Genomic DNA, 26,560 nt, shown 5'->3' on the forward strand with positions numbered 1-26,560 from the left:
TTTTTTTACAACAATTATTATTATTATTTCAACCAAGTATTAACATGGATACGTCACAAGGCTCTGTTACATTGTAAAGATTAAATACGACTTTTTAACTTGCAAATCAAAAATGTACAAGTTCTGAGAAAGGTTTGCAATATAAGCAAGAAAATCAGTTTCTACCGTCTGAGAACAACAAAGTTGAGGATTGAAGGGATGAATTATACAAAAACCTTTTTCGATTTTCTTTGGCTTTATTTTCTGCACATAACGCCATGAGAGCATAATAGCACACTCAATTCTGGGGTTTTTTAATGGTTAAGGGGAGGGGGGGGGGGAGTAAAATTCCCTGAAAAAAAGGAACAACAATGATAAATTTCAAAAGTGTCTCTAGACAACCATGGAGCTATGAGACAAGTTAGCTGATTTCTTTTTCAATCGAACTTGTAGTCTGAAACTAAAAGTAGTGTAATCTCAATTTCTCGGATACGACTGAAAAAATAAAGACAAAGTACACCCTGCTCTAAAACTAAAAGCACCGTGGAAACAAGCAAAACACACTGCAAACAAAGCGGCGAAAGACAATGCGAAGTTATTGCAAGAAAATACAACAGGCTCTACAGAAAACTATCGTTCTATACAAGTGATAGAATATTACAGGTCTATCAGAATTCTGTATATTATTTTCTTCATTTACTTTTTAATTTTTTTTTTATAGAAAACTGCATTGAAGGCTTCTTTTTTTTGTTGCTCAAACCCTGCTACATGTTTAAAAAACCAAACAAACAAATGTACAGTAAATGGGCTTTGCAGTGACTAAAATTCTTAAGTTTTCAACTTTTTAAAAAAAAAGTTGAACAAAGAAATTGACTGGAGCGGGGCTTGAACCTGCAACCTCCGGATTGCCGTTCCAACTGAGCTATCCAGCCCTATGTTGGTGGTTCCCCAAATTGTCAGTATCTTTTGCAGCCGGTACGTGCTTTTCACGCTTAAAACGCTTGTAAACGCATTATTGCATTTAAAAAATATTAACATATAAATTGATATCATAATTGCATTATTAAATTTTCTTATTTCAGCCTTCTCGTAAAATTTTCTCCTTTTTTTTAAATTCGTCTAAATTTTGAAAAAAAAAAAAAAAAATTTGAATCAACGATAAGAAATTGATAAATTAATACTTTGCACTTAAAAAAAAACCAAATTGTAATTATTTGCAAATATAATATGATTTAAAGTTATTTTCTTTCATATTTAAAGTTAATTTGTTATAAAATATTATTTGCAGTAGATGGTTCTGTGATGAAAAATAATTGCTACAAAGCTTGGCACAATGATCTTCCAACTAGGCATGCATGGGATTTAGTACATGTACATATACACACAACTTATATTCTTCGTTTTAACTACGCTGCTAATATTTTAGAATATGTATAACAAAAAAAATCTGTATCACTTCTTTAAATCACTCAAATACAAACATTATTTCAGAATATTATTTTTTACTTCACATGATATAAATATCTTAGGATTTCAATGGTTGTGATTTGTAACTATGATTCTGTTATACTAATTAAATGCACAGAGTTTTTCTTTTTATTCATCGGGTTAATTATTTAAATCGTACAGCGTCTCGGTTTCCGTTGGTTTCCGTTTCGTTCCTGGTTCTTGGCTTTAAAGGTTAAAGAGTCAAGCCTACCACAACCGCTGTTTGTCTCCGACTGTTGGTTGGTCTCACTCTCTATATCACGTTCAGCGTTTCCTTCTCCTCGATGCCATATTTGGTCTTGTGCTCATCGAACAGCGCCACCAAGGATGCGACGTATTCCGCATGAATTTTGTCGATCTCTTCTTGGGTCGGGCTCGGGTTCTTCTCAAGGGGAATCGGCTTACCAACTGAAAAAAAGTAAACAAACAAACAAATACACATAGACAATGCAAATAACTCTTTATAAATATAAACATTTGTAATTTAAAGGTTATGTTCAACATTTGCTTTTGCTGTAATTTTCAGAAATGGATGGATTTTGGGGTGGGGTTAGTATGTTATAGCAAATATTGTCACACTGACCTGTTTAGAGTTTTGTGGTCATAGATGCTGGACAAACCATGACAAAAAAACTGTTCTTGTAGTCTTGACCCTACTTCAGATGAAGTGGAGTAATTTATAGACGTTGGGGAATTGTCGGGTAAGGGAACCAGTTTAGCTGGTTCAGTATTTTACATTTTTCTCCACAACGGCTTGTGCCCAGCTACGTCTCATTTTACCAGAATGCCTCTCATTGGCTGAGCTGCTATCTACGTCGCCACGAATACTAACGGCTCCCTCTATTGGCCAGACATGGTTTATCTTAACGACTTTTGTCGCCTCCTTATTAATAATTACCGAAAGGTCAAACGAACACGTCTGTAATCTCAGCCACAGAAGGACCACTGCTTGCTATCACAGCAGTGTAAATGATCCAAAGTCTAAGAGGTCGTTATGTATGTTTGTCTGTCTGCAGGTAGGCAATTTGACGGTGATTAATTTATGGCATGGGATGTTTCTAAACGTCGGCTGCTCTTCAGTTTTGGCTACAGGGGATTTATTAGTGTCGGACTTGGGGAAATTCAGCTCAAAGAGACAAATCTGCTACAAGAACGTCTACATGTGGTAGTGAAGTGCATTTGCGGGTAGTACGGGAACCGGGGAACCCTATTGTGATAAAACACAGGTGCACGGGCACCGGTGAAAGAAACCCCTTACCCAACCCAAAGATTCAATTCCCGGCGGTTGTCTGAAGGGCTTTATAGCTTTACAGTGTAAAGTGCAACTTTTGCGAGCGTCATCTGTCGCACCTTAAATTAAACACATAAACGTGGAATCTGTTTTGGTTTTCCATGCAGACTGGTTTTCATTTTTGAAAATTCCCCACAAATGACATTCAAAACCTTTCTTTTTTTATTGTTTTAAAAGTTACTAAAAGTAATTTGTATGGTTGGTTATGGGTACCCGATCCCATAAGCTGGAACTGTTTCCTGACATCAGCGGTCGGGTACTCAGGTATCCGATGGAAACCCCTAATATGTAGTAACAAGGTCAACAAATACATGATTGGTCTTTCAATGAACAAATGTCACATGCGTGAAGCCAGTTTGTAGGAAATTTCAATGCCCAATCATTTCTCCAATAATAATTTGTATGGGGGTGTGGCCTAGTGGTTAGGGTTCGTGACTCATGATCAGAGGGTCAGGGGTTCAAATCCAGCTGCTGGTCATATGCTTTTGTCCTTGGGCAAGCCACTTCACCCTACTTGCCTCTCTCTACCCAGAAGTGTAAATGGGTACCGGCATTAGCTGGGGAGTAACCTGCGATGGACTAGCATCCCATCCAGGGGGAATAGAAATATTCTCAGTCATTTCATGCTACTGAAATCGGACATAAACGTCGGCCTAATAGGCCACATTTGCTCGTGACAGACTTTACAACTACTACCAATCATTTCTCCAGCCAGCAACAGACAAACAAATAGATGAACAAACAGACAAGACGACTACAGCCTTCCATTCGAACAACCAGACACCCAGCAACTTACCCACGGTGTATATGGGTTTCCTGTAGGGCAACAGTCCCATGGAGTAGTTGAAGATTCCACGGCCGTGGAATATCGGCGGAGCGAACCCAATCGCTTTGGTCAGTCTGGTTTGGAGTTTCCTCAAGAATGAACCCTGTGGGTTGGGAAGCTGCACGTAGACATCAGTTTCCCCAAAGGAGTACACCGGCACCAGACTAGCACTGAAAATGACAAAAACGTGTACAAAATATTTCAAAGCTGCAATAACGAAAAAAAAGAAGTTAGGCTACTTCATTTTGGATGAAAATTTAAAAGTTTGATTATAAACGATGCATATTTTTAACTGAATGTATGAATTTACATCCCAATAATTGAAGCAGGGACAACCTTTCAAATTCTACATGTATGGTAGATATCAAGTTTTTTGGACAAGGAAATTTGCGTTATCAATAAATCAGGAAGCATCTCATAATTTGAACACTATTTGGAACAAAACCCGTTCTACATATTGACACACCTACATTGTAGTGTAAAGTTCCCATTGTTTTCCAGCTTAAATTTGCTGTCGGAAACACGGAAAGAAAAAATGGGAAGTATCAAGTTTGAGACTGTCCCTTAACCCTAACTCCCTATGCCTTTTTGCTAGGATGTAGCCTCAATCCTGCAAAATCCACCAATTGGCCTCATGGAAAAATAGCATATAGCCTCAATCCTGCAAATTCCTCCGTTGTCTCTTGAATATGGTCCATGGAGGGGTGACTACTGCCTGAATCCTACAAAATCCTCTGGCTATGACTGTCAATAGGCTGAGGCAGAGGCAGTGACATCCTGGAGCAGTGCGGAGGATGTCAAGTATAATCAAGGACTAAATTTATGCACGGCTGAGCATAAACAACACAAGGTCCGGCCCAAGACCTTGACACAGTGCGTACTCCGAAATCAGCAACGAACTCCTCTTCCAAGCCGGGAGTCTACCGCATTCCATGCGAATGCGGCAAAGTCTACATCGGCGAAACCGGTCGGAACCTTCCCACTAGGCTCAAGGAACACAGAGCACATGGACGGCGAGGGGATTTTGACAAATCGGCCATTGTCAAACATTCCCACATCAACGACCACAAAGTTGATTGGGATGCGGCCAAACTCATCGCATCGATCCAGTTCTGGCATCCAAGACGTATACGGGAAGCCATCGAGATCCGCAAGCACAACACAGTTCCGCAAGACATCGGGTTTCATCTCAACGACATCTGGCTCCCACTTCTCCAGACTGATGGGTCTCCTATACCCTAGGTCCTCAGCTACTACCTTAGACTGATGGGTCTCCTATACCCTAGGTCCTCCCTCCACTGACACTGCAACCCTACTGTTCCACTTCAGTGGGCACTAAGCTTGCTCAGGGATCCTGTCTACTTGGCATCCTCACAGGATGCAACTTCACACTCCATTGATTTCACCTTTTGCTACTTAAGTATTCACTTTCTTAGAGTTTAGGCACTCTCCTGAAGACGGTCAGAGCATACTGACCGGAACGTCGAGTTTATACCTCTGGTTCTTTTCAGAACCATTCTCTTAGTTGAGAAATTATTCGCACATGGTGTTTCCGCAAACCTTTCATTATTTGGCCATGTAACCTCAATCCTGCAAATTCCTCCAATTTGCAAAAAGGATTTTGGAGGATTCAGGGCGGTTAGGGTTAAACCCTAACCATCCCAACCCTTCAATATCCAACTATTTTGTTTGATTCTGTTGGAGTGAGTATTGCACTAGTAAACCATGGGGTCAGGCATACCACCATAATCAGAGGCCAAGAGTTTGGGTGTTGAGTTTACCATATAGTGTTGGATTTTGCAAGAGTGAAGAAGGTTCCTAGAAAATTCATCAAGGGGATAAGAGTTAAACCTAACCTTCACAAATCCTCTTTGCAAAATGGAGGATTTTGCAGGATTAAGGCTATATGGCAAAACTGTGCGGCTGATTTTGGAGGATGCACGGTGTCAAGGTCTTGGGCCGGACCTTGTGCTGTTTATGCTCAGCCGTGCATAAATTTGGGCCTAGATTATACTTGAAATCCTCCGCACTGCTCCAGGCTGTCACTGGCTCTGCCTCAACATTCTGACAGTGATTGCCGGAGGATTTTGCAGGATTGAGGCAGTGGTCACCCCTCCAAGGACCACATTCAAGAAAAACGGAGGATTTCGGATGACTAAGGCTGTATGCAATTTTCACATGCAGGCAATTGGAGGATTTTGCACTGAGGATTGAGGTTGCATCCTAGCAAAAATGCCTAGGGGGTTAGGATTAAGGCGACCAAAACCTACCCATGTTGAAGAGCTTTTCTGATGAACCCCTTCCGTCTGTTCAAGTAAACCACGTATCTATGAGGTTGGGCCTCCAGCGACTCAGTGGCCCCGCCCACCACGATGACGACAGCGTTGCCGGGGCCAGATTGCCCTAGCAACCAATCAAGACTCTCCCTGCTCACATCGCATCCTCCTAAAAAACAGTTAAATTGGAGCAAAACAAAAAAATTAACATTAACATAAAAAAACTTGAGTTTTGACTTTATTCAAATGTGTCAAATGATCAAAACAATATCAAACTTTTTAGTAACACCCCTCCAAAACTGTCAATTTTGTATAAAAAGATTGAAGAAAAAACAGTTATGGGGAAAGGGAATATTCTCGTCTCTACCAATCCACTCAAAATCTTTCATGACAACATTTTCAAAGATAATTCAATAAATTAAGTTAAATATTATATTAAAAGCAAATTTAAGGCCGATTACTTGGGTCCAAATGGTCGTTATAAAAGTAACAAATTTAAATGCTTCACTACGCACTAAAAAAATGATCACAGATTCTATGAACAGAATATTGAACTGTACAATTAACAAAAAAATAATAATGAATCTCATTACCGCCCATCATAATGTATTCTCTCGCCAAGGGTAACTTGAACCATCCTGTCAGGGTCAGGACGAACGGCTTGATTGCCGGAAACTTCTCAGCGAACCCGTTAGCCTCCGTGCCAAAGTTGACGAAAGCCCCCATGCTCATGATCCCGTGCGGATGAAACCCAAGCAAGTGGTTCTTGCCCGGATCCAAATCGGCCGTTTTGATCAGGTGAATCGGGAAGAAATTCCTCATGTGGACCCAGACCCGCCAGCGTCGGATCCACTCGTAGCGACGTCCGCCTCTACGCGGCGTCTCGCGATCGTAGTAAACCCAGAGATAAGCCAGGAGAACCACAGGGTAGTACTGTGTGAAGAGGAAGAAGATTGACGCCAAGACAACGACGACGCCTAGCAAGAGGAATGTCAGCTCCCACTGTAAGACGGCGAGAGTTTCAAGACGTCGATGGAGGGGGATATGGAGAGGTGCTAGCTCCATTCCCATCACCTTGACATGACTCTCTGACATGTCTGAACTAGTCTCCTCGCTGATGAAAAAAGGGAACAAAAAAGGAACTCTGACGGTTTCTCATTTTAGGTTGGGCACAACTCGAATATATATAGCATGGGGTGGGGAATGCAACTTTAGGTTCATTCTTCATTTGATTTTGAGTATTAAACGTAGCCTAGCAATAAATAAGTTTTTCTAAAAAAAAAAAACCAAGAAAATACAATGACTTGTATCTTAAACTTGCCATGATTGCACAGAGACGAACAAAACAAATTTAACCGAATACTGAAACAATTTTATAGCCCTACATGGACATAACTAAATTTTCCCTGCAGTGATCTATCACATCAGTCATCAGCCATCAGAAAGCGATAACATGTCCTAAACTAAAGTAAAGTCAAATTTAGCACTAGCAGGTTAAATATTGAAGCATTTACTGGGGAAAAAAGTTGAAACCTGACGCCACTTCAGCGGTTGTGTACTACAAATATTAAGTCTATAGTAGGCCTATAGGCCTACGGACTGATGGAGAGTCAAGATTTTTTTGAAGTATTTCCTAACAAAATCGGAAATGTTTCTCAGTCCCAGATTCAGGTCTTATCATTTTTGCAATGACTGACCTTCATTGAGATGATATATAAAGAAAAAAGTGGCGTCAGGTTGCAACATTTCTTTCCATAAGTTGACCTATTTCTAAACTAAATGACAAATTTATTTGACTCTGCTGAGAGTGCTGGGCATGGCTGGGGCGCCTACCTTTTCATCTTTTGCGTTCCTGCCTCGGGCTCAGCCATTCTGTGCACACGCCCATCACACCAACACCTCAAAATATCGACACTTCCTTGGCCAAGACCAAACCAGAATTTTCCCGGCACCTACTTTTTACGGACTGGCTTCTTAATATCAGGAAATTATTGCTCTTACATGCTTTTATTCCAACAAGTTTCATTAAACTTCACACGCAAGTTCATCCTTCATAATCATATTCACATCGATGGATCGACCGTAAGTGCGCCCTCTATTGAACACATTTGACAAAATCCCACCCACTGTATGATGTACGAGCAAGTTAATTAAAAATACGAATTATGAACATATTTTTTAGCTTTAAGAAGAGGCCTAAGTAACACACCCTGTCGCCTTTTCAAACGCGTGTTTAAAAAGACCCCAAAATATTCGGAAAAAAAGGTACTCACAGTTTAAAAGTGGTAAAAAATATTCAAACCAATCTTTCAAACTTGAAGTTTGAAAGGGGAGGGGGGAATGGGCGTGGTTAGAAAAAGTGCGCCAATGTCAATTGGAAAATGCTGCAGAGTTTGAAAAAATTGTCTCAAACTTGGACCTATTTCGAGTTCTGTCCAAGAATTTTGGAAAAATATTAAAATTCGTTCCCATCATCTTTAATGAAATAATGAACGATAAAAATAACAATTTTAATGAAAGTCAACTTTCAATATTTATTTGCAATGAAAGCAGTTCATAAATTGAATTGTGTTATTTTGTAAAAAAACAACCAAAATACCGATCAGTTCAAAATTTAGACTTGGAGGCAACGGACATATCAGTCTGAATTATCAGTTACATGAAACAATGTATTCTTTTTGAAAAAAAACCAAATCATGTACTAAATCTGGATGGAACTTTAAAAAAAAGAAAAAAAAAGAAAGAAGTTTGAATCAAACTACTTTATTTACTGGCACGTCTTGTAAGTATTAAAACAAATCACAAAACCATTCAAAGCCTAATTCTGAGATTAAATAACACTTTTTAAAGAAGATATTAATTTTGTTTTGTTCAAACGTTTTGTTGCTTATGCTTGAAAATGAAAAACCACAAAAGAATGAAAAGGACAAAATTATCTCAAGCTGGACGGGAAAAAACTTCAAGAATTATAGTAGTAAATATTTTCAATAAATTTTAATAATTTCAATACCACAGCACTGGGCAAGAATTGGTCCTTGAGTATTTAACATTGTTTTTTTCAAATTTTCAGTTTTCCTTCAGCCAATGAGAAAGGCACTTATCCATCCTGCAATTTGATTGGCTCATGGGTCACAGTCACAGGGCAGCCATATTTTCTTCAAATGTGACTGGGAAAAAAAATTATTTTGCGTGTTACGGCCAACAATATTATACAATTGCTCTAAATAATGGAAACCGAAAGTTACTTTGCAAACTAGACTAGCACTCATTACATGAATACAAATACAATGTAAATGAATACACCCTGTATTACATAAAAGCTATTTACATAGAACTGAATAAATTAAGTACTTATACATTAAATAATTAACTTATAATTTTTTTAATGGACAATTTTTGATGGCCGAAACAAACTTTGTTATGGAGGGAATATTTGAAAGATTTTATGAATACAATACGAGTCCTGTGTCTGTTTAAACCTCAACAATCAAATTGAAATTCAAATTATTTTTTTTTATGTACAAACGACAGCCTCAAATGTCACAAAAACAAAGAATTATGTGAAAGCACACAAAAAATATTATTAAGTTCTAATGAAGTACTGTCCAGTTTAAATCATCCTAGCATGTGTTTTAGCTCAAAGTAGAAATGTTACAAATTTCAGTATCACAAGGAAGCAATGTTACATTTGCCCAAATATTCATGGAAATAATTTACAAAACTTATATACAAAAAGTGCAGTAGTTTTATGAAATATCTGTCTGAACATTTGGTTTTTTTTTAAAGAGTTCACAGTGGAAGTTTAGTGCAATTGTTATGTGCCTACATGACTTATGTTCCAACAATCATTTGTTGCTGTACTAGCAAAATTTATGGTAAAACTTCAAAGGCCCAAGTTGAGCTCGGGAAAAAAAACTTCCAAGACAAGGCCTGAACATTTTGTCTTTGATTTGGGTCAATGCCACTCTATCATTAGTCTATGGAATATCCCCTTGCACAGCAAGGGTCTATGATACGCGAGCAGATTCGGCGATTAATTACGCACAAGACTGCGTCTTAACCTCGAGTTTCTGACCAGAGTCAGCGGGCGCCTTGTATCAGGTCTTCGGTAACCCGTTGTTGTATTACAAAAACAGGTCATCCAAGGTGACCAATCAATAGCTCAGTCCACATTTCTGATCGAAATGACGTCACACTTCAAAGTCGACTCCGACTGGCTGGCGCCGAGTTTGCATAAAATTTGCATGTTAGGATATATCAGACATTAGACCGTGGCTCTGCACACATGAATGTCTGATCCTCGGACTAGTCTCAGGGGTGAGATTGGGAGAAATTGAAATATCCACGAAATAATCCCTAAAGCATTTGAGGGTCGCCGAGGGCCCAGAGCAACGAAGGGTCCATGGAATATGCTTGTACAACTTTGCCTTAAGGCACCCCTAAAAACAATTTCTTTTGTTCTATATACCTTGATAGGTAAAAACAGGCTTACAGAAAAACTTTGCAATTCCAAAGGGATTCTTTAAAAAGTCCTGAAATCACAAAAACTTACTACAAAAAGTCTTGAAATCGGGATAAATCCTGACAAAATGTCCACAAATCAGGAAAAATCCCGACAAGAAAATCCTGAAATCAGAAAAAATCCTGACAAATCTCACCCCTGTAGTCTATCATAGAAAAACGAATCAAATTAGATTTTTAGGGACACCAAGGCGATGATGAGCAGGGCATGCGTAAACTGCCTGCTAAGTGTGCAATTTTCTGCTAACAGAGACTTTGTTCTTTAGGTAAATAAGCAGCAAGCGCAACAAAGAGCATGCTTAGTACAGAGGACAAAAAATGCTAAGATTACTGAAATGTGTACACATTTGTACAGCTTTTTTCTTATTGTTAAGAAGCACCGTGAGATTAGAAAACCTCGAAAATCTAACTACATTTGCATTGTTTCTTTCACTGACAATGCAGTAAAAAAAAAAAGGCAGAATCAAACTAATCAAAAGCAAAATTCCTCTGAACTTTTCCTGGATAAGTATTTGGAACAGATTAAAAACATATCTCGATTCAGGCCAAAAAAAAAAAGTCTTTGGTTTCTGGTATGGAGCTTGCCCCAAAAGTGGTGCGGCGACGCGGCTTTTATTTTTTTTTTACCTGTTTTTTTTTTTTTTTTTGGCTTCAAATGTCGGCTGATGACTGCAAATGGTGCCCGACTAAACTTAGTGCATATATATGGGAGTCCAGAGAGGCCACTTAAAGCTTATTCTCGATCATAACCCCATCTAAAAACACGTTAAAATTGTGCAGCAGCAGGATTCCAGTCAAACCAGTGAGTTTGGCAGTTTTGAGACATCATCTTGTATTGAAAAAAAACTTTTTAATTTTGCCGACGCGCATGGCTACGGCGACGCACGCGCATACCAGAAACCGGAGACTTTTTTTTTTTGGCCTAATCAACAGCAAAATTCCTCTGAACTTTTCCTGGATAAGTATTTGGCACAGATTCAAAACATATCTCCATTTAGATAACCAAGAACTCACTAGACACTAAATTTGCATTCAGTCTCTGACCATCTGACCGAAATTCAAATAAGTCATGTGACTCACAGCACTCATTTCATTGGCTAACTGTCTCAACTGGGGGACCCATTTAACTCACGGTGCAACAACCATAGAATCACTTTATATATGTAATCTTGTCACGCAAATAAAATAGCAACTTAACACCAAGTTATAAAAGATTTAAGATGAAATAAAGTTGAATACTTGGACATTGTAAATTTTTTGGCCTGGATTCATATAAACTGGCAACGAATAAAGTTTGGACGGAGTAAGCGATATAGTCCTGCTGAAAAAAAAGAAGAATACATTTGAGGTAAGTGGGGCCATTTTTGAAACTCTGGTTTTGCCTCAGACTTTGGCTACATGAGAATAGATCCTAGGTCCCTGCCTTGGGGGACTCTGTCTCAATATGGGTCCCTGTTCTCCTTCAGAAATATCAAATGAACAAGAGAGGGAGCCCTTTTACCACTTTCAAAAGTCCCAGTGGAGGGAAATACGCAGCTTGCGCACACAGCCTTACAAACGTATACTTGTGGGGGGAGGGGGGCTCTCAAAAATTCTCATAGCTGATTGGTCGTGTCAAAGGTCACTGAGATCCAGATCATCATCGTCGTCAAAGTCAGTGACTGAGACCAAGGAACTCTTGGCTGTTCCTGATTCTCCTTGACCTGAATAAAAAAAAAAAATCAGGAAAATATCACAAATTGAAGATTGGGAAAAATGGACAAACAAATGGACAAACAAACAGACAGAGACTGATTCCAAGAGTATGCGGATGATGGACCATGAGGAAAAGAACACACAACCATAGAAAATTGTGACTATTCTTGGGACTGATGAAAAGAGACAGTAACAGAGACTGATGGATGATAAGCCAGGACGAGACATACAATGACAAAAAGACCCTCCCTAGGTTTGACGAAGAGAGACAGACTGACAAACAGACCGAGACAAAGATAAACACACTGAAACAGAGTACAGTGAAATACAAAGCAAATTGATCAGAAAAGTTATTGAAAAAACAAGCATCAAATATGGAGACTAAAGGAAGAGGCACAAGGGAATTGACAATTGAAGAAATAACAAAATAATCAAAGATGCAAATAAATATTTGTTTACCTTTTGACGATCCCCACATGCTGGTGCCATAGGTATTGGACATATCTGTGTCCGACTTTCGACTGCCTGTTGTCGGAGGTCTAGAACCCTGCCTCGGTCTGCATTGTTATAAGGGGGAAAAGGGATTACCATGTCAAAGTGAGTGAAGTTTACAAATACATTGATATTCATTAAGCATTGGACATTTTGATTAAGAAATGAGGCTCCGACCAAAAGTGGTTTTTCAGCTTATTTATGCTCAAAAGCATAATATTTTTATTTTCCATTTTGCAGCTCAATGAGAGTTGGGCCCTGTTTAGATTGCTAATCATGAGCGCAACATTACGCCAAAGATTGGGGAGACGGAATTGACACGAAGGAAATTGAACATTTTTTTTTTGAAAAACACTTGAATATGCTTAAAAAGAAACTTGGCATCGAAAAAAAGAATGAAACATAGTCGTGGTTGTTATGTAACAGCAACTTACGCAGGTACCGGCCCAGAGGGTGCTTTCGTGCGAGGCACGGAGTAGTTGCTTCCATCTAGAGACGAGACGGCAAAGCTATCGTCGTCATCTTCATCGCTTGCATCAGGTAAAGTCTTGGAGGAAAAAACAAAAAGTGAGTGCTGCATGTTTTTTTTTGCATTCTTCTAGGATAAGTGATATCAAGTCTGATCTCTATCCATTAAAAAAAAAAAAAAAATCTACCGGAACCTTTTGAAATATGACGAAAAAAAAAATCTGAATTGGAGAAAACATCTAGAACAAAACAACGAGTATGGATTTTTGAGTGGACATTTTATGTTTTGCTCTCAGCTTACCGGTATCCGTGGCGATGGTGATCGTACATCATCCCGCGAATCAGGTCGGAGGTTACTTGACTGACCTTTGACCCCGAGGTCGACCCCGCCCACTGGTTTGTGGTCTGAGCGACGCGAAGACAGCAACTGCTCAATTTGTTCAGCCTTTTTGGCAATCGCTGGACTCTGAAAAGTGAATGATAAAGAAAAAAGTCGTTTCAACTGCATTTTTGTTTAACCCTCCTATGCAAACATACATTCTGTGCAAAGTTGTCCTTTCAGTCAAAATCAGTCAAGTGACTGTTTTCAACAGTAAAGAGCTCCCAGCCTACACAAACCAGGATTGACTGGATGTGACTGTTTATGATTCAGCTATGCTTGGACTGTAGGTGATTGATAAGCCAGCTGTGCCTGCCAATTGCCTGCTTTTGTCGGTTGTCTGAATTTGACTAGTCACAGTGCTTGCTTGAAACATGATCTGACTGTTGCAGGCAGGGGAAGAGGATTGATTTTTGTGACTGTCTGTGACTCTTCGGACAGCAGGAGCATTACTGAAAAATGGAAAAATGACTCTCATACATCTACTAAAGCTTCTATAATTTTTCTTCAAAAGGTCTGCTAAATATATGGTTCATGACAATGGTTTCCAATTCATCTGAAGTATCAACCTGGTAAAATTAGGAGAAAAATCTAATTAAAACCACAATTTTGTAACAAAATTTAGCATTTCTACAATAGTAATATGCAAGTACAAACAACATTATTGGAAACAGGATCAAATAGTTCCCAAAAATTAATGCATGGACAAAAATTAAAAAGCGATGGGACCTGGAATAAAAACTGATCCAAACATGAGTCTGGCTCTCTCTCATTCTAAGGGTGTGCGTATGCAGCTTTTGTTGGGACCGGGTACACGATTCCCGTAAGGGAAAAACCTGGAAGTAAAGTCATTATTGTGGCAAAGTTAGTGATGTTCACCGATGTTTACATGAAGTCGGTTGAGCAGCCATCAGTCAGTGAATAGCCTACACAGTGTGTACACGCATCACGGCTAACAATGGTGCGTGCGTAAAGCTGGGAGCAAGCATAGCTAGCTCAGCAAGTAATCAATAGAAAAGGGCGCTTGCCTTTCTGAAATGCTGTCAAAATTTACAAAGGCGGTTTCGGGTCATAAAATCGATCAAATGGACTCAGGTACCCGTAATCAGCGGTCGGGTTACGGGGGTACCCGGGTACCCGTCACGGCTGTATCTCATTCCTATTATTCCTGCTGCTGCCGCTAATGTTGGAGTTACTTCTGAAATGTTGTGTCAAAATTTACAAAGGCGGTTTCGGGTCATAAAATCGATAAAATGGACGCAGGTACCCATAATCAGCGGTCGGGTTACGGGGGTACCCGGGTACCCGTCACGGCTGTATCTCATTCCTACGATTCCTGCTGCTGCCACTACTGTTGGAGATACTTTTGTTGTTGCTGTTGTTGCTGCTGCTGTAGGTATTACACCTGCTGCTTCTGCTTTGTCAGTGTTTTTGACAAGTGAATACGTTTATCAAACTAACCTTTGGTCTACCAGCCGGTATGGGCCTCGCCTTCCTTTCTTGCTGCTGTTGCCATTCCTGCTCCTCCTTCTGCTGACGTTGACTTCCTCTTCCGTTCTCCTCACGACTCATCTCTTCCAGCTCGCTGATGTCTTCCGAGTCCCACTCGCTGTCATCGTCCATTCCCTCGGCTGTGCCCCTAGCGCTAGGCTGAGTAGGGAGGGACGAGGCAGGGATGGATACAGGCGGACGTCGATTGATGTCCGCGTCGGGACTGTCTTCATCCAGAGAAAAATCACTATCGTCTTCTTCTTCTTCATCTTCCGAAGTGTCATCATCCTCATCCTCAGCGTCGGAATCAAAATCAGCCTCGCCATTGACATCGAAAGATCTGAATGAACACAAGAAATATACTGCAAGTAAAACTTGCGGGATCCCCCTGGCATCCTAGCAGTTTGTATTCATGTGCATGTACAGGCAGTTATAAGGACAATTTTCAGTGACGGCCTTGATTGTCCACCCGGCAGGTACCAGTTCTCAGTTGAATGGGGAGTTTGGGTTGAATGGAGAGTTTGGGTGAGACACCGGACTAACATATGTTAGAGTCATTAGTAATACTGAGGTGAGCTCTCCAGAGACCTCGTAAATATCCACATTGGAAAGGATTTTTTTGACGTCGGCCTTCTCTCCACAGACCACCTTTAAAGTTTGGTTGAGATTGATGACTGAACTTTCAGTGAACTGGAACACACACACGTGGACAGACACAAGTTTACGTTACATACCAAGTGTGGACATTCCCTTGGTTTCATGTAGTTAAGAAAAACCAGTGAACAAAATCATTTTTCTCAAACTGTGAAAACTCTTTCAACACAATCTTTTTTCTATGATCCCCTTTAGTGTTTCTCTTCATTTTGCCACAGATAAACCTAACCCCCAAATGCCTCTAAACCTGTTTTTCAGAAATGGAAGAACACTGTGTGGACTTGCCCAAGTCCACACAATGGCTCCTCTACCTGGTTTATGTAGACCTCTTTTGTTCGGAAGTCCACACAGTGAATGTAATGCCTACCCACGGACACAACGAAGGAATATGCGATTGCAATATCCCCCTGTTTGGTTTGAAAGCCAGGGGGATAAAAAAAAAAAAAAATGAGAGAAATTACAACAAATCGTGAACTCTCCTCCTTTTAGAAGTGTTGTTGATGAAATCTCACAGGGAAAAACAAATCTATTATTATGAAAACTTCTTAAAAACTTAGAGATATGAAATACTCAATAAATTGTTTGAAAAAGGAAGTTGACTCAGTTAGGAATTTCTGTTGACTCACACTCTAGCAGGCGATCCTGGTGGCTTGCTGCCTGATTTCAGTGAGGATGACTTGGGCAACTCTGAGCTCCTAGGAGCCACGGGTGGAGGCACCTGTCTCGCTGGTTCCTTAATTGATTGCTGGGCGTGGCCGACGCCCGACCGTTTGACCCCAGATGATGAGGTTGATGGTTTGGCGGTCTTTGCTTGGGACTGATGAGGGGTTTTGGAAGCTGGATGTTTGCCTTTAGAGAGCTTAGCAGTTGGTTTAGGCTTGGGCGAAGCTGTGGTAAAGTAATCAAATCGACTACAATCAATCCAAAAGTATTTCATTGATTTTATTTGATTTGTTTCGAATAGTTGAGATCAAGAATTCATCTTCAGCAAAATTAGAAATAAAACAAAAAATGTAAACGTGATATCGAACCAAAAAATGATGACAATTATAGAGGATTTATTTTTACAGGATAAAAAATGACCAAAAGTATATTGGATAAATTGTGCGGTTTTGAAATGTGATGATTTAGAGTGCGCACTTGGTTGTATAGAAACAGACAATTTGATGGCAAAATAATGAAAGATAAGACAGACAACTACCTAAACTCAACTGACCTGGGGCCAATTTCACGGCGCTGCTAAGCACAAAAATTTGCTTAGCACAAAAAAAGTCAGGCTTATAAAAGTAGGTTACTGGCCAAAACCCCATGCGATTTTCAATGCTAAGCAAACAACAGCTGAATACCAATCACAAGCAATATACATCGCGTGGAGTTTTGGCTGGTAACCTGCTTTTATATTAAACCAGCCTTTTTTTGTGCTAAGCAAATTTTTGTGCCGAGCAGCACCGCGAAATTTGCCCCAGGTTACCAGCCAAAACTCCATGTGATTTTTGTGCTAAGCAAACAACAGCTGAATACCAATCACAAGCAATATACATCACATGGACATTTGGCTGGTAACCTGCTTTTTTATTAAACCAGCCTTTTTTTGTGCTAAGCAAATTTTTGTGCTGAGCAGCACCGTGAAATTCGCCCCAGGTTACCAGCCAAAACTCCATGTGATTTTTGTGCTAAGCAAACAACAGCTGAATACCAATCACGAGCAATATACATCACGTGGAGTTTTGGCTGGTAACCTGCTTTTATATTAAACCAGCCTTTTTTTGTGCTAAGCAAATTTTTGTGCTGAGCAGCACCGTGAAATTCGCCCCAGGTTACCAGCCAAAACTCCATGTGATTTTTGTGCTAAGCAAACAACAGCTGAATACCAATCACAAGCAATATACATCACATGGAAATTTGGCTGGTAACCTGCTTTTACAAGCCAGACCTTTTTTGTGCTAAGCAAATTTTTGTGCTTAGCAGCGCCGTGAAATTGGCCCCAGGGCCTAATTTCATGGCTCTGCTTACCACAGAATTCCACACTTGCGATCACCATTCTGTGCTAACCACGATAGCAGAAAAATTCTGCGCTAACCCTGTAGGCACAGAATCCTTAGTTACAAGATGTATGCATGCGCCAGATTCCTTGCTTACCCGTGAAACACGCCTACCGTAAAGCACAGAATTTGTACAGTAAGCAGGGACTTTTCACTGACAGTAAGTACAGCCATGAAATTAGGCCCAGGTGATACTTGAAAACTCAGAGTTTGAACATTAAAACACATTTGCAATAAGATACGCTTGATCTTGGGTTCGAATTTGTCATGAGAGATACATTATTTTCAAAGCTATTGAAAAGCACTACGCATACACACTTATAGTGCTGCAACTGATCCTCAAAGTTCGGTTCTTTAAGTGTGCAGCACTACACACTTATAACACGGAGGGCAAAGCCAGATTTAAAAAAAAAAAAAAAAAAAATCAAACAATGTTAAGATTCCAAGACAAATAGAAGGTTCACTTTTAAGTAGTTGTTATTTCAAGGCAAGTATCATTCTCACTTGACTTGGGACGTTTACTGGCCGCCATCTTCTTGGCGCCTCGTCGTTTCCCAGCCACCATCTTCTCCACGTCTTCCTTCAATCTCTTCCTGATGTCATAGAAGGTAGGATGGGCCCTGGCCAACACCTGTCGTTGCTCCTTGAGTCGTCTCAACTTGTTGTCGAGGGAGTTGGAGGTGATGCCCTTCACACCCTGGAAACAAGGCAGAAAGGATATTCTCTTGTCACCATGGTAACACAGTTCTAGCAACATTTCAGCATTGTAAAAAGAGCCCAACAAAAATTCAAAATTTGTAAATACAGTGTACATATGTTGCCTTTTTTCTGCCGTCGATCCATATATTCTGTGTTGTAAAGAAAGGTACTAGTAATTGTGTGCATTTTTGATCACGTTTGACCCTCACCCAAGGATCACTCCATGCAAGTGACATTAGCATTCATCAAATTCTGTAGAAAAAAAAATATATTTGAGGTATAACAATGACCTCTAGTGACTCTAGTGACCTTTGAAATCCGATGAAGAATTGTGTCTTCCTACCCAAGGGTTACTGCATCCAAGTTTCATCAAAATCCATGAAAGCATGTACAATATGTTGTAAAGGTTACCCCAAAACGGTGAATTATTTCATTATTAACCTCAGTTGACCTCTGACCTATCACCTTTGACTTGAAATATATTCCACATTATCTTTGCTATTCAATGACCCCTGTGTCCTAATTTTATGGAATTCTGGTGAATGTTTAGGAAACGAGAGAAATTTCAAAAATTTAACATTATACGGTCATACGGTGATATGGGCATACGGTCACACTGGCATAAAGAATTTAGGAATGGTTATTGTCTCCCAAAACTTTGATTAGACGACACAATACAAATACAGTAACATAAAAATTTCATTTGCATAAAACGCAGAAAAAATGCCAGACGAAGGAGTATCCACTGACACACTACCAGAAAAAAACCACAGTATACATTGTCAAAGGCATAGAAAAGGGATCAATAAGATTACAAGAGTTTTGCCGTCACCATGAGCTGTGTACAGAAACCGTGAGCTGTGTATAAATATAAGCGAGTGTATGCACTACATAGTTTGATTCTCCTCCCCCCCCCCTTCTACTATAAAGCACTAGAAAACCGTGCCCCTGTATCCAGAGCTGGTGTATTTATCTTAAAACCTGATAAAAAAATTCAAATTAGGTTTTGCCCTTCAGTTTTGCCCTGGAAAAAAATCATCAATTGCAATGGCAGCAAATGTGCTGCCGCCTCCTGTACTTATGAATAACACAGCCCTGCCTACTGATGTTCTTTCTACAGCCTGTCTAAAAAAAATGGTACAATCAGAAAAAAAATTGGTTAAATATGAAATTTCAAAATAAGTCATTCTTACTTGGCATAATATTAAAGAACAAAGACTGGGCTTTCCAATAGTGTTTGTTTGATCTTATTTGCTTTTGTCAATTCAGAGATCTATTTAGTGCGATACACCAAAATCGATTTTGTGCCACTTTTATGCATGGGCAGAGTTGTTTCGAGTACTGTGGCACAAACTCGATTTTTGTGTTCCGCAGTAAACTGGAGTTATCTCTGGATTGACAAAAGCAAATGAGATGAAACAAAAAGTATTGGAAAGCCTGGTCTTTTTTCTTTAATGTGACGCTCAAAACGACTTACTTATGTTGAGATTTAATATTGAAAAAAATTGTTTTCGATTGTACCATTTTTTTGGAGACAGGCTGTATAATCATTTGAAGGAAGGCAAAACCATTTGACTGGTACCAATGTATAGGCCTATTGCATTGTCTGCTGCAGACATTGTACATGTACTTAATGCAGGATAAAAAAGGGCATGGAGGTCACATGCTATGGCTTGGTAGGCACATTCAGAGTGTCTGGGTACACATACAGCTTGTGTAAATAGCAAGTTGCACTTTTCCGAACTCCCTCTGCAGCGTGAGGGGAAAGTGTCCAATAGAATGCAAGCAGGAAAAACCCAGATTTATTTTTAGCTGTTAACATTCAGAAATAGTTGTGTTGGGTTTTTTTTTTATTGAAGGCGCCATTTTGATCACATGCAAGTGAAGCAACCGCACCTAAAATTTGGCTGTTCAGTCATGATGATTTTTGCCACAACAAAGATTATCAGATTTTTTTCTTTTCATTAAAGTGAATTTTCTGAAAATACAAAGTAGACTCTGCCAGGAATAATCTGTATTTTCTAGAGGCTTTAGAGTACATTTGAAGGTAAGAAATTATTTGTGGGTAAAAGTTGTTTCATTTTCGTAAACAAATTGTAGCTCGCACAGTTTGAGAAAACAAGTTTTGTTACAAACCATACCATTTCTGTTGTTGAAAACCCACAATGAAATCACAAGGCAAAGATATAATGAATCCCTATTTTTAATTTTTGAAATGGGCATTGCTTCTATGCAGAAGTTGCGAGCGAACATCACAATTAAACACAAATATTGAATTCGTAAAACCTGCATTGGTTACAGAGTTTGAGCATTTGGGTACAAAAATAGCAATATTTTTCTCATTGTTTTATTGCTGTTAATTCGGTGTTTTTTTGTACATTTATGCCTTAAAAAAATTTCACGGAAAGACTCGCCTGGTGATTATATTTTTATAAATACAATAGTTTGCATTTTTGAAATTGCAAATTAACCATTTTGAATTCATGCCATTATTCATCAATGTTTGTCCCCAGATTAAAATGGCTGCAGCTCTAGAGAAGATTAGTGACCATCTTGAATGTAACATATGCCAAGACAGATATGAACAGCCCAAGATACTGGATTGCCTCCACAGTTTCTGCGAAAAATGTCTGGAGAAATACTACACTAGCAGGTATGGAGGTGAACCAAAGATTCCGTGCCCAGTATGTCGACGAGAGACAGTACTTCCAGAGACACTCATTCAAGGCCTGAAAACAAATTTCCATTTGATGGGAATAGTGGAGGAGGTCTCTTTACAGGAAAAGGTGTCTTGTTCAGAAAACGCCAAGGCCATCTGTGAGATATGTGATGAGAAAAATGAGGCTTTGCATCGTTGTCTGGAATGTGCACAGAATGTCTGCCCAAACTGTCACAAGACACACTTGCGATTTTCTGCTAATTCAAACCACACAGTGGCTACTTTGGAGGACATTCGTCAGGGGAAGGTAACAGTGAAAAAAACATCAGAAGATGCGCCTAAATGCCAGAAACACAAGGGGGAAGTGAGGCGGTTTTACTGTAAGACATGTGAGGAGTTAATCTGCAGGGATTGTACTGTTGTGGACCACTGTAAACCTGACCATTGCTACATTGACTCTGGAGAGGCTTCTTTCAAATACAAAGAGACACTGAAGGATGTGTTTACCAATTTTGAAAAAGGAATCGACGGACTCCAACTACGTTTGTTTGCTTCATCTCGAGCTAAGCAGAAGCTGGCACAGAACATCACAACTACCTTGGAAACAGTACAGAACAGAGCAGCTAAGATGATGGATCATGTAAAATCTCAAGAAAAAAAAATCAGTGATGAACTCAAACAACTTCAAGAGGATCGCAACCGTGTATACGATGAACATGACAAAACAGTGAACATGATGCTAAAAGCAAGGCAACATTCACTGCTGACATCAAAAGAAGTCACCAACACAGCATCAGACGGTGATTTTCTTTCCCTCCATCCTATCATCTGCAAAGAATTGAAATCACTGAAGGGTCAAAATCCTCCCCAGATTGATCCCAAGCTTTCATATCTGAGTTTCACCAAAGGTCAGAAGATTGGTAACATCAATCTGGGCACGCTGGAGGTTCAAGCATGCAAGTGGGAGATGTGCCACGAGTTTAGAAATCAAGTAAGAGGTGCAGGAGATTTCACTGATATAACTGCTACTCAGTCTGGCAAAATGGCTGTGACAGACTTTTCTAACAATCACGTTGTTATCTGCAGCACTGAGGGAAAACACCGGGAAAATATTGGGCTTAATGCACGTAAGTTTCTTTTCATGTTTATATACAAGCACAATCTACAATGTACTTCCATTACCATTACTTTAAGTTTGCACCGCAACTAATGAAAACACATGTTTGTCCGCGTTCACAAGTTGATAGTGCATGTCTATGCACAGGGCCGACAGTGGTCATGTGTGCAAGGTGTATGTACGCACCGTCGATATCAGAATTGTCAATAATCAATATATCGATTATCCCATGTAAAAATTAAAGAAAATGTGGATAAATATAGACAATGAAACTTCTTCAAGCAAAACAAAAAGTCCCAATTTTCCAACAGCTTGGCATTTCCTAATGTTTTTATAATTTCCAGTCACAAGCACAAGTTGCCAACAAGTTTTATTACAATACAGTCGACTCCCGTTATAATGAGGTCCGATGGACTTTAACAATACTGTCGTTATAGCCGGAACCTCGCTAAAACCGGAGCGCAGTTTTCCCCATTCGTTGTGCACAAGGTACGGTACATGTGCGCGCGTGTTTAAATCGTGTTACGCACGTCCGAAGACATGAAAAGATGGTCATTTGTTGGTATGTACATCTGCATGTTATTAATGTATATTAAATATTTAACTAATGGTGATGAATAAATGAAATGAATAAAATACCTTTAAGGGAACATTGTTTAATATTTGAGGACCTGAATCCGGAGGAAAAGGCATCATTGCTGAGAAGAATCGCTGAGAAGAATCAGGCAAATGTCACTCCCACAAATCGTGCCGAGTGAAATTTTGCTTTCATTTTGCATTTGCTGGAATCGGGCAAGAGAGGGCGCCAATACTATTACTTCCGGGTTTTAGTGACTCCTGATCCTTAGATGTAGAACTTTACTTTTTGTTTTTGACTTATTGGAGCAGTTGGGTATTATTGTTTCTGAAGGGATTCTTTGAAATTGTAATTATTTCGGTTAACTATGGCACACATTCGTGTGAAGTGACATTTTGCTTTCATTTTGCATTTGCTGGAATCGGCCAAGAGAGGGCGCTAATATTACTTCCGGGTTTAAGTGTCTCCATGTGTAATTGAACTTTGACTTTTCGCAGCAATTGGTGATTATTGTTTCTCTGGAGGAATTTTTTTAAGTTAATGATAATAAATAAACAAAAGTAATAATTTCGGATTAATATTTGTACAATGTATATGTCAAAGTTTGACGTGATGTTTTCTCGGTTCTTCATGATGGTTGCCAGGGTACTTGAAACGAACATCAGCCTTCTTGCGTCCGGCATCGACGGCCCTGATGATTTCCATCTTGGTCTCGATGGAATGTCCCTTTCGCTTGTTCTTGATTGAAGCCATTGCAGTAAAAATCTTGACAGTTGTCTCGATGGAGTACGATGTGCTATTCTTTCTTTTACGTATTTTTTAATAGCCACAAGCCAACAATAGGGAGCAATTACGCACCCGGTGTTCGGGCGGCAGTACTAAAGGCTATTCCTTACAATGTTAACACTTATCTCCTGAGCGCACCCTATTGTCCGTTTGTAATAATCTAGAAACGTGGTACCGCAGTCGTAAGCAAACTTCAAAGCCTGGTCACGCTAAGGGAAACCGCAGCAGGGGATTAGCAACTAGACCAACGGTCCACTGCGCCGATTATCACAGTCCCATTGAATTTATTTATAAAGATTGGCGAGATGAAATAACGTTGGATTGAAGTCTTTACAAACGTACATTGTTGGGCTCGATACCCGGGACAAAAGGTCTGTCGTTGACAAGCTGCAATGCCCGTAGTTTTGAAAAGATGTCGTTGTAAATGGGTTGAGAACAATGCTTTTCCTCGTATTGGGTCGGCCAAAATCGTCGTAATAGCCGAAGTCTCGTTATGTCCGTGCACGTAATAACCAAATATTTCCCCATAGTAATGTACACAAATTGATCGGGACTGGGAGAATGTGCTCGTTACATTCGGGATATCGTTATGACCGAGCTCGTTATAACGGGAGTCGACTGTATACAGCAAACGTTCAACACAGAGTAAAAACACAAACCGATGATTTATTTTGACGATAATCTGTTCAAGCATTTTCGATACTTTCGATATCATATCACACAGTTGCAGTTTTCGATATTTCAATTTGATTAAAAAATTGCTATCGACGATATTGATACCAAAATAATATCAAATATTTGAGTAATATTGATATTTCGACAGTACTTTGTGGAAATAATGATTGCATAAAACGGTACATGACGTGTTTAGCCTTTTGGAAGAATTTTGTAGGGATCAAGACAAAACAACAGATCATCTGATAATCTTTACTTTTTTCACATAAGGCCAAAAAAAAAAAAAAAAATTCGGTCTCTGGTCAGACCAAAGTTCTGGAATTGATGCGGCCACGCGGCTTTTTTTTTTTTTTTTGCTTTTTTTCTTTTTTTCTTCTAGCTTGGATTGCCAGACAAGGTGGGGTTCTATTTTGCTTTTTTGGAGTCCTCATGTACATTGGTGTCCTCCATAATTTGCCTTGGTGCTTTTGATCATTTGCCTTGGTGCAATTTCCCATTCCTTGGTGCCCTTTGGTAAAAAAAATTTGAGGTGCGGAAATGGAGGGCGCTGTTGGAGCTACCGCGGAACATTTTGGGAAAAAAAAAAGCGATGCGCATGATTAAAATCGACGCGCGCGCTGACCAGAGACCGACTTATTTTTTGGGGGGCCTAAAAAAAATATGTATGTGATTTACTATGGTGGACGCTAGTGCTGGAAAATATAAATTCATAAATATAATAGCTTTTCTTTTTCCCAGGTCCACTTGCGGCTGCATTTGTTCCCAATCAAAATCTCTTGGTAGTCGTAGAACACAACAAGTGTGTCACGCTTTATAACACAGACGAGTGGGCAGGATTCCCGGTTCTTACAGAGCCAAAGGGTGAGGACGACAAGACGCAAGTCGACCCACAGAGTGTGGCAGTCAGGGAAGATGGTACCATCTTAGTGGGTGACGTCAAGCGAATGGTGTGGACTGAGCACAGACCCATTGATGGTGAGATACTACACACCATACCAGTTAAAACCCCACCTACCTACCTGGCTGTTCATGACGACGCAGACAGAGTTATGGTCAGTGGAGGTATCACAAGGAAAGTGGATATTACTGATAGGAAAGGTAATACACTGTCCACAATCAAACCAACCATCCATGGTAAGCCAGTGAGTAGCTGCCGTGGTGTATGCTGTGACAGGTCAGGTATCTACCTTGCAATGAGAAATGAGATTGGCACTGGTCATATTCATCACTATGACCTAGATGGCAGGTTTCTTGATTGCCTGGTTCATCAGGGTCTGAATGACCCACGTGGAATGACATTCACATCCAATGGAAAGCTGGCAGTGGTCGAAGGCAACTCAGTCAAGGTGTACCACAGGGTGTGATGTCATCCAGTGACTGCTGCATAAATCATTTGTCGTTTAAGATATCAACTGATAAAAAAAATGCCCTCTAGATATTTAAGAAATCAAGTTTTGTGAAGCTTTGGCTTTTTAATGAAGACTTAAAGCACAAACAAAATGGATAACTGTGTAACTGTATCGACATGACCAGCCAATAAAGGCTCAATCAACAAAAGTTACCATTATTAAAAATATTTCCTCAGTTGTTTCATCGAGAAGTCAAACGGCTCAATGGCTGTAAGATCATGTGTAGGCTTCAAGGCTGATCACCCAAATTATACACGTACAATACCTGAAAAAAATCCAAGTCATCTGATTGGTGGGTCGTTGATCACATGTCATTGACTTTTTCATCTAAAAACACGGCGCACTCCGCCACAGCGCATACCCGCAAAAATGGAAGTACCATTCCAAGGTAAATGGTATTCCATTGCACGGTCACACTATTGGCTGTGACTAATCAGATGACGAGGATATAGATGTTGTAATATAACAAATAATGAATTTGTCACATTCCTGCAATGGGAGGAATAATTTTATTCAGCGACAAATGGAAATTCAATTGTTTGGCTCGTAATAAAAAATAATAATAAAAACATAAAAATAATAAAACAAAAAGTCTGGTTAGGCCAAAAAAAAAAGTCTCCGGTTTCTGGTATGCACGCGCGTTGCCGTAGCCATGCGCGTCGGCAAAATGAAAAAGTTTTTTTTTCAAAACAAGATGATGTCTCAAAACCGCCAAACTCACTGGTTTGACTGGTATCCTGCTGCTGCACAATTTTAACATGTTTTTAGATGGGGTTATGATCGAGAATAAGCTTTATGTGGCCTCTCTGGACTCCCATGTATTTGCACTAAGTTTAGTCGGGCACCATTTGCAGTCATCAGCCGAAATTTGAAGCCAAAAAAAAAAAAAAAAAAACAGGTAAAAAAAAAAAAAAAAGCCACGTCGCCGCACCACTTTTGGGGCAAGCTCCATACCAGAAACCAGAGACTTTTTTTTTTGGCCTTATAGATGGTGCCTTTGAATGGTCCTCCAGATACTGTGAGCCATATAAATTCT

The 26,560-nt window shown here is 39.7% G+C and overlaps 3 protein-coding genes across 6 annotated transcripts in view; 1 reads left to right on the forward strand and 2 right to left on the reverse strand.

Moving 5' to 3' along the window:
* Positions 1–1,125: 1,125 nt before the first annotated feature.
* Positions 1,126–7,942, reverse strand: LOC119723615 (2-acylglycerol O-acyltransferase 2-A-like). Its single transcript, XM_038194359.1, has 5 exons — positions 7,694–7,942; positions 6,454–6,974; positions 5,855–6,029; positions 3,555–3,754; positions 1,126–1,875 (listed from the first exon to the last, which is right to left on the reverse strand). Exons 1-5 carry the CDS (start codon positions 7,729–7,731, stop codon positions 1,721–1,723), a joined length of 1,089 nt encoding a protein of 362 aa, XP_038050287.1. The 5' UTR covers positions 7,732–7,942; the 3' UTR covers positions 1,126–1,720.
* Positions 7,943–11,309: 3,367 nt separating this feature from the next.
* The window catches only part of LOC119723616 (zinc finger protein DZIP1L-like), a 33,211-nt gene continuing 17,960 nt past the window's right edge, over positions 11,310–26,560 (reverse strand). For all 4 annotated transcript variants that reach the window (XM_038194360.1, XM_038194362.1, XM_038194363.1 and 1 more), the window contains 7 exons: positions 18,107–18,299; positions 16,187–16,448; positions 14,877–15,246; positions 13,338–13,502; positions 13,003–13,115; positions 12,536–12,633; positions 11,310–12,084 (listed from right to left, as the gene is read on the reverse strand). In XM_038194360.1, the coding sequence (XP_038050288.1) occupies positions 11,996–12,084; positions 12,536–12,633; positions 13,003–13,115; positions 13,338–13,502; positions 14,877–15,246; positions 16,187–16,448; positions 18,107–18,299 (1,290 nt within the window). In that variant the 3' untranslated portion in view covers positions 11,310–11,995. The remainder of the gene's footprint in view (positions 12,085–12,535; positions 12,634–13,002; positions 13,116–13,337; positions 13,503–14,876; positions 15,247–16,186; positions 16,449–18,106; positions 18,300–26,560) is intronic.
* LOC119723618 (E3 ubiquitin-protein ligase TRIM56-like) lies at positions 20,795–25,829 on the forward strand. Its single transcript, XM_038194364.1, has 2 exons — positions 20,795–22,087; positions 24,854–25,829. Exons 1-2 carry the CDS (start codon positions 20,821–20,823, stop codon positions 25,477–25,479), a joined length of 1,893 nt encoding a protein of 630 aa, XP_038050292.1. The 5' UTR covers positions 20,795–20,820; the 3' UTR covers positions 25,480–25,829.

The sequence above is a fragment of the Patiria miniata genome, unplaced genomic scaffold, assembly GCF_015706575.1.
Source record: "Patiria miniata isolate m_02_andy unplaced genomic scaffold, ASM1570657v1 HiC_scaffold_17, whole genome shotgun sequence".
Taxonomy (NCBI): domain Eukaryota; kingdom Metazoa; phylum Echinodermata; class Asteroidea; order Valvatida; family Asterinidae; genus Patiria; species Patiria miniata.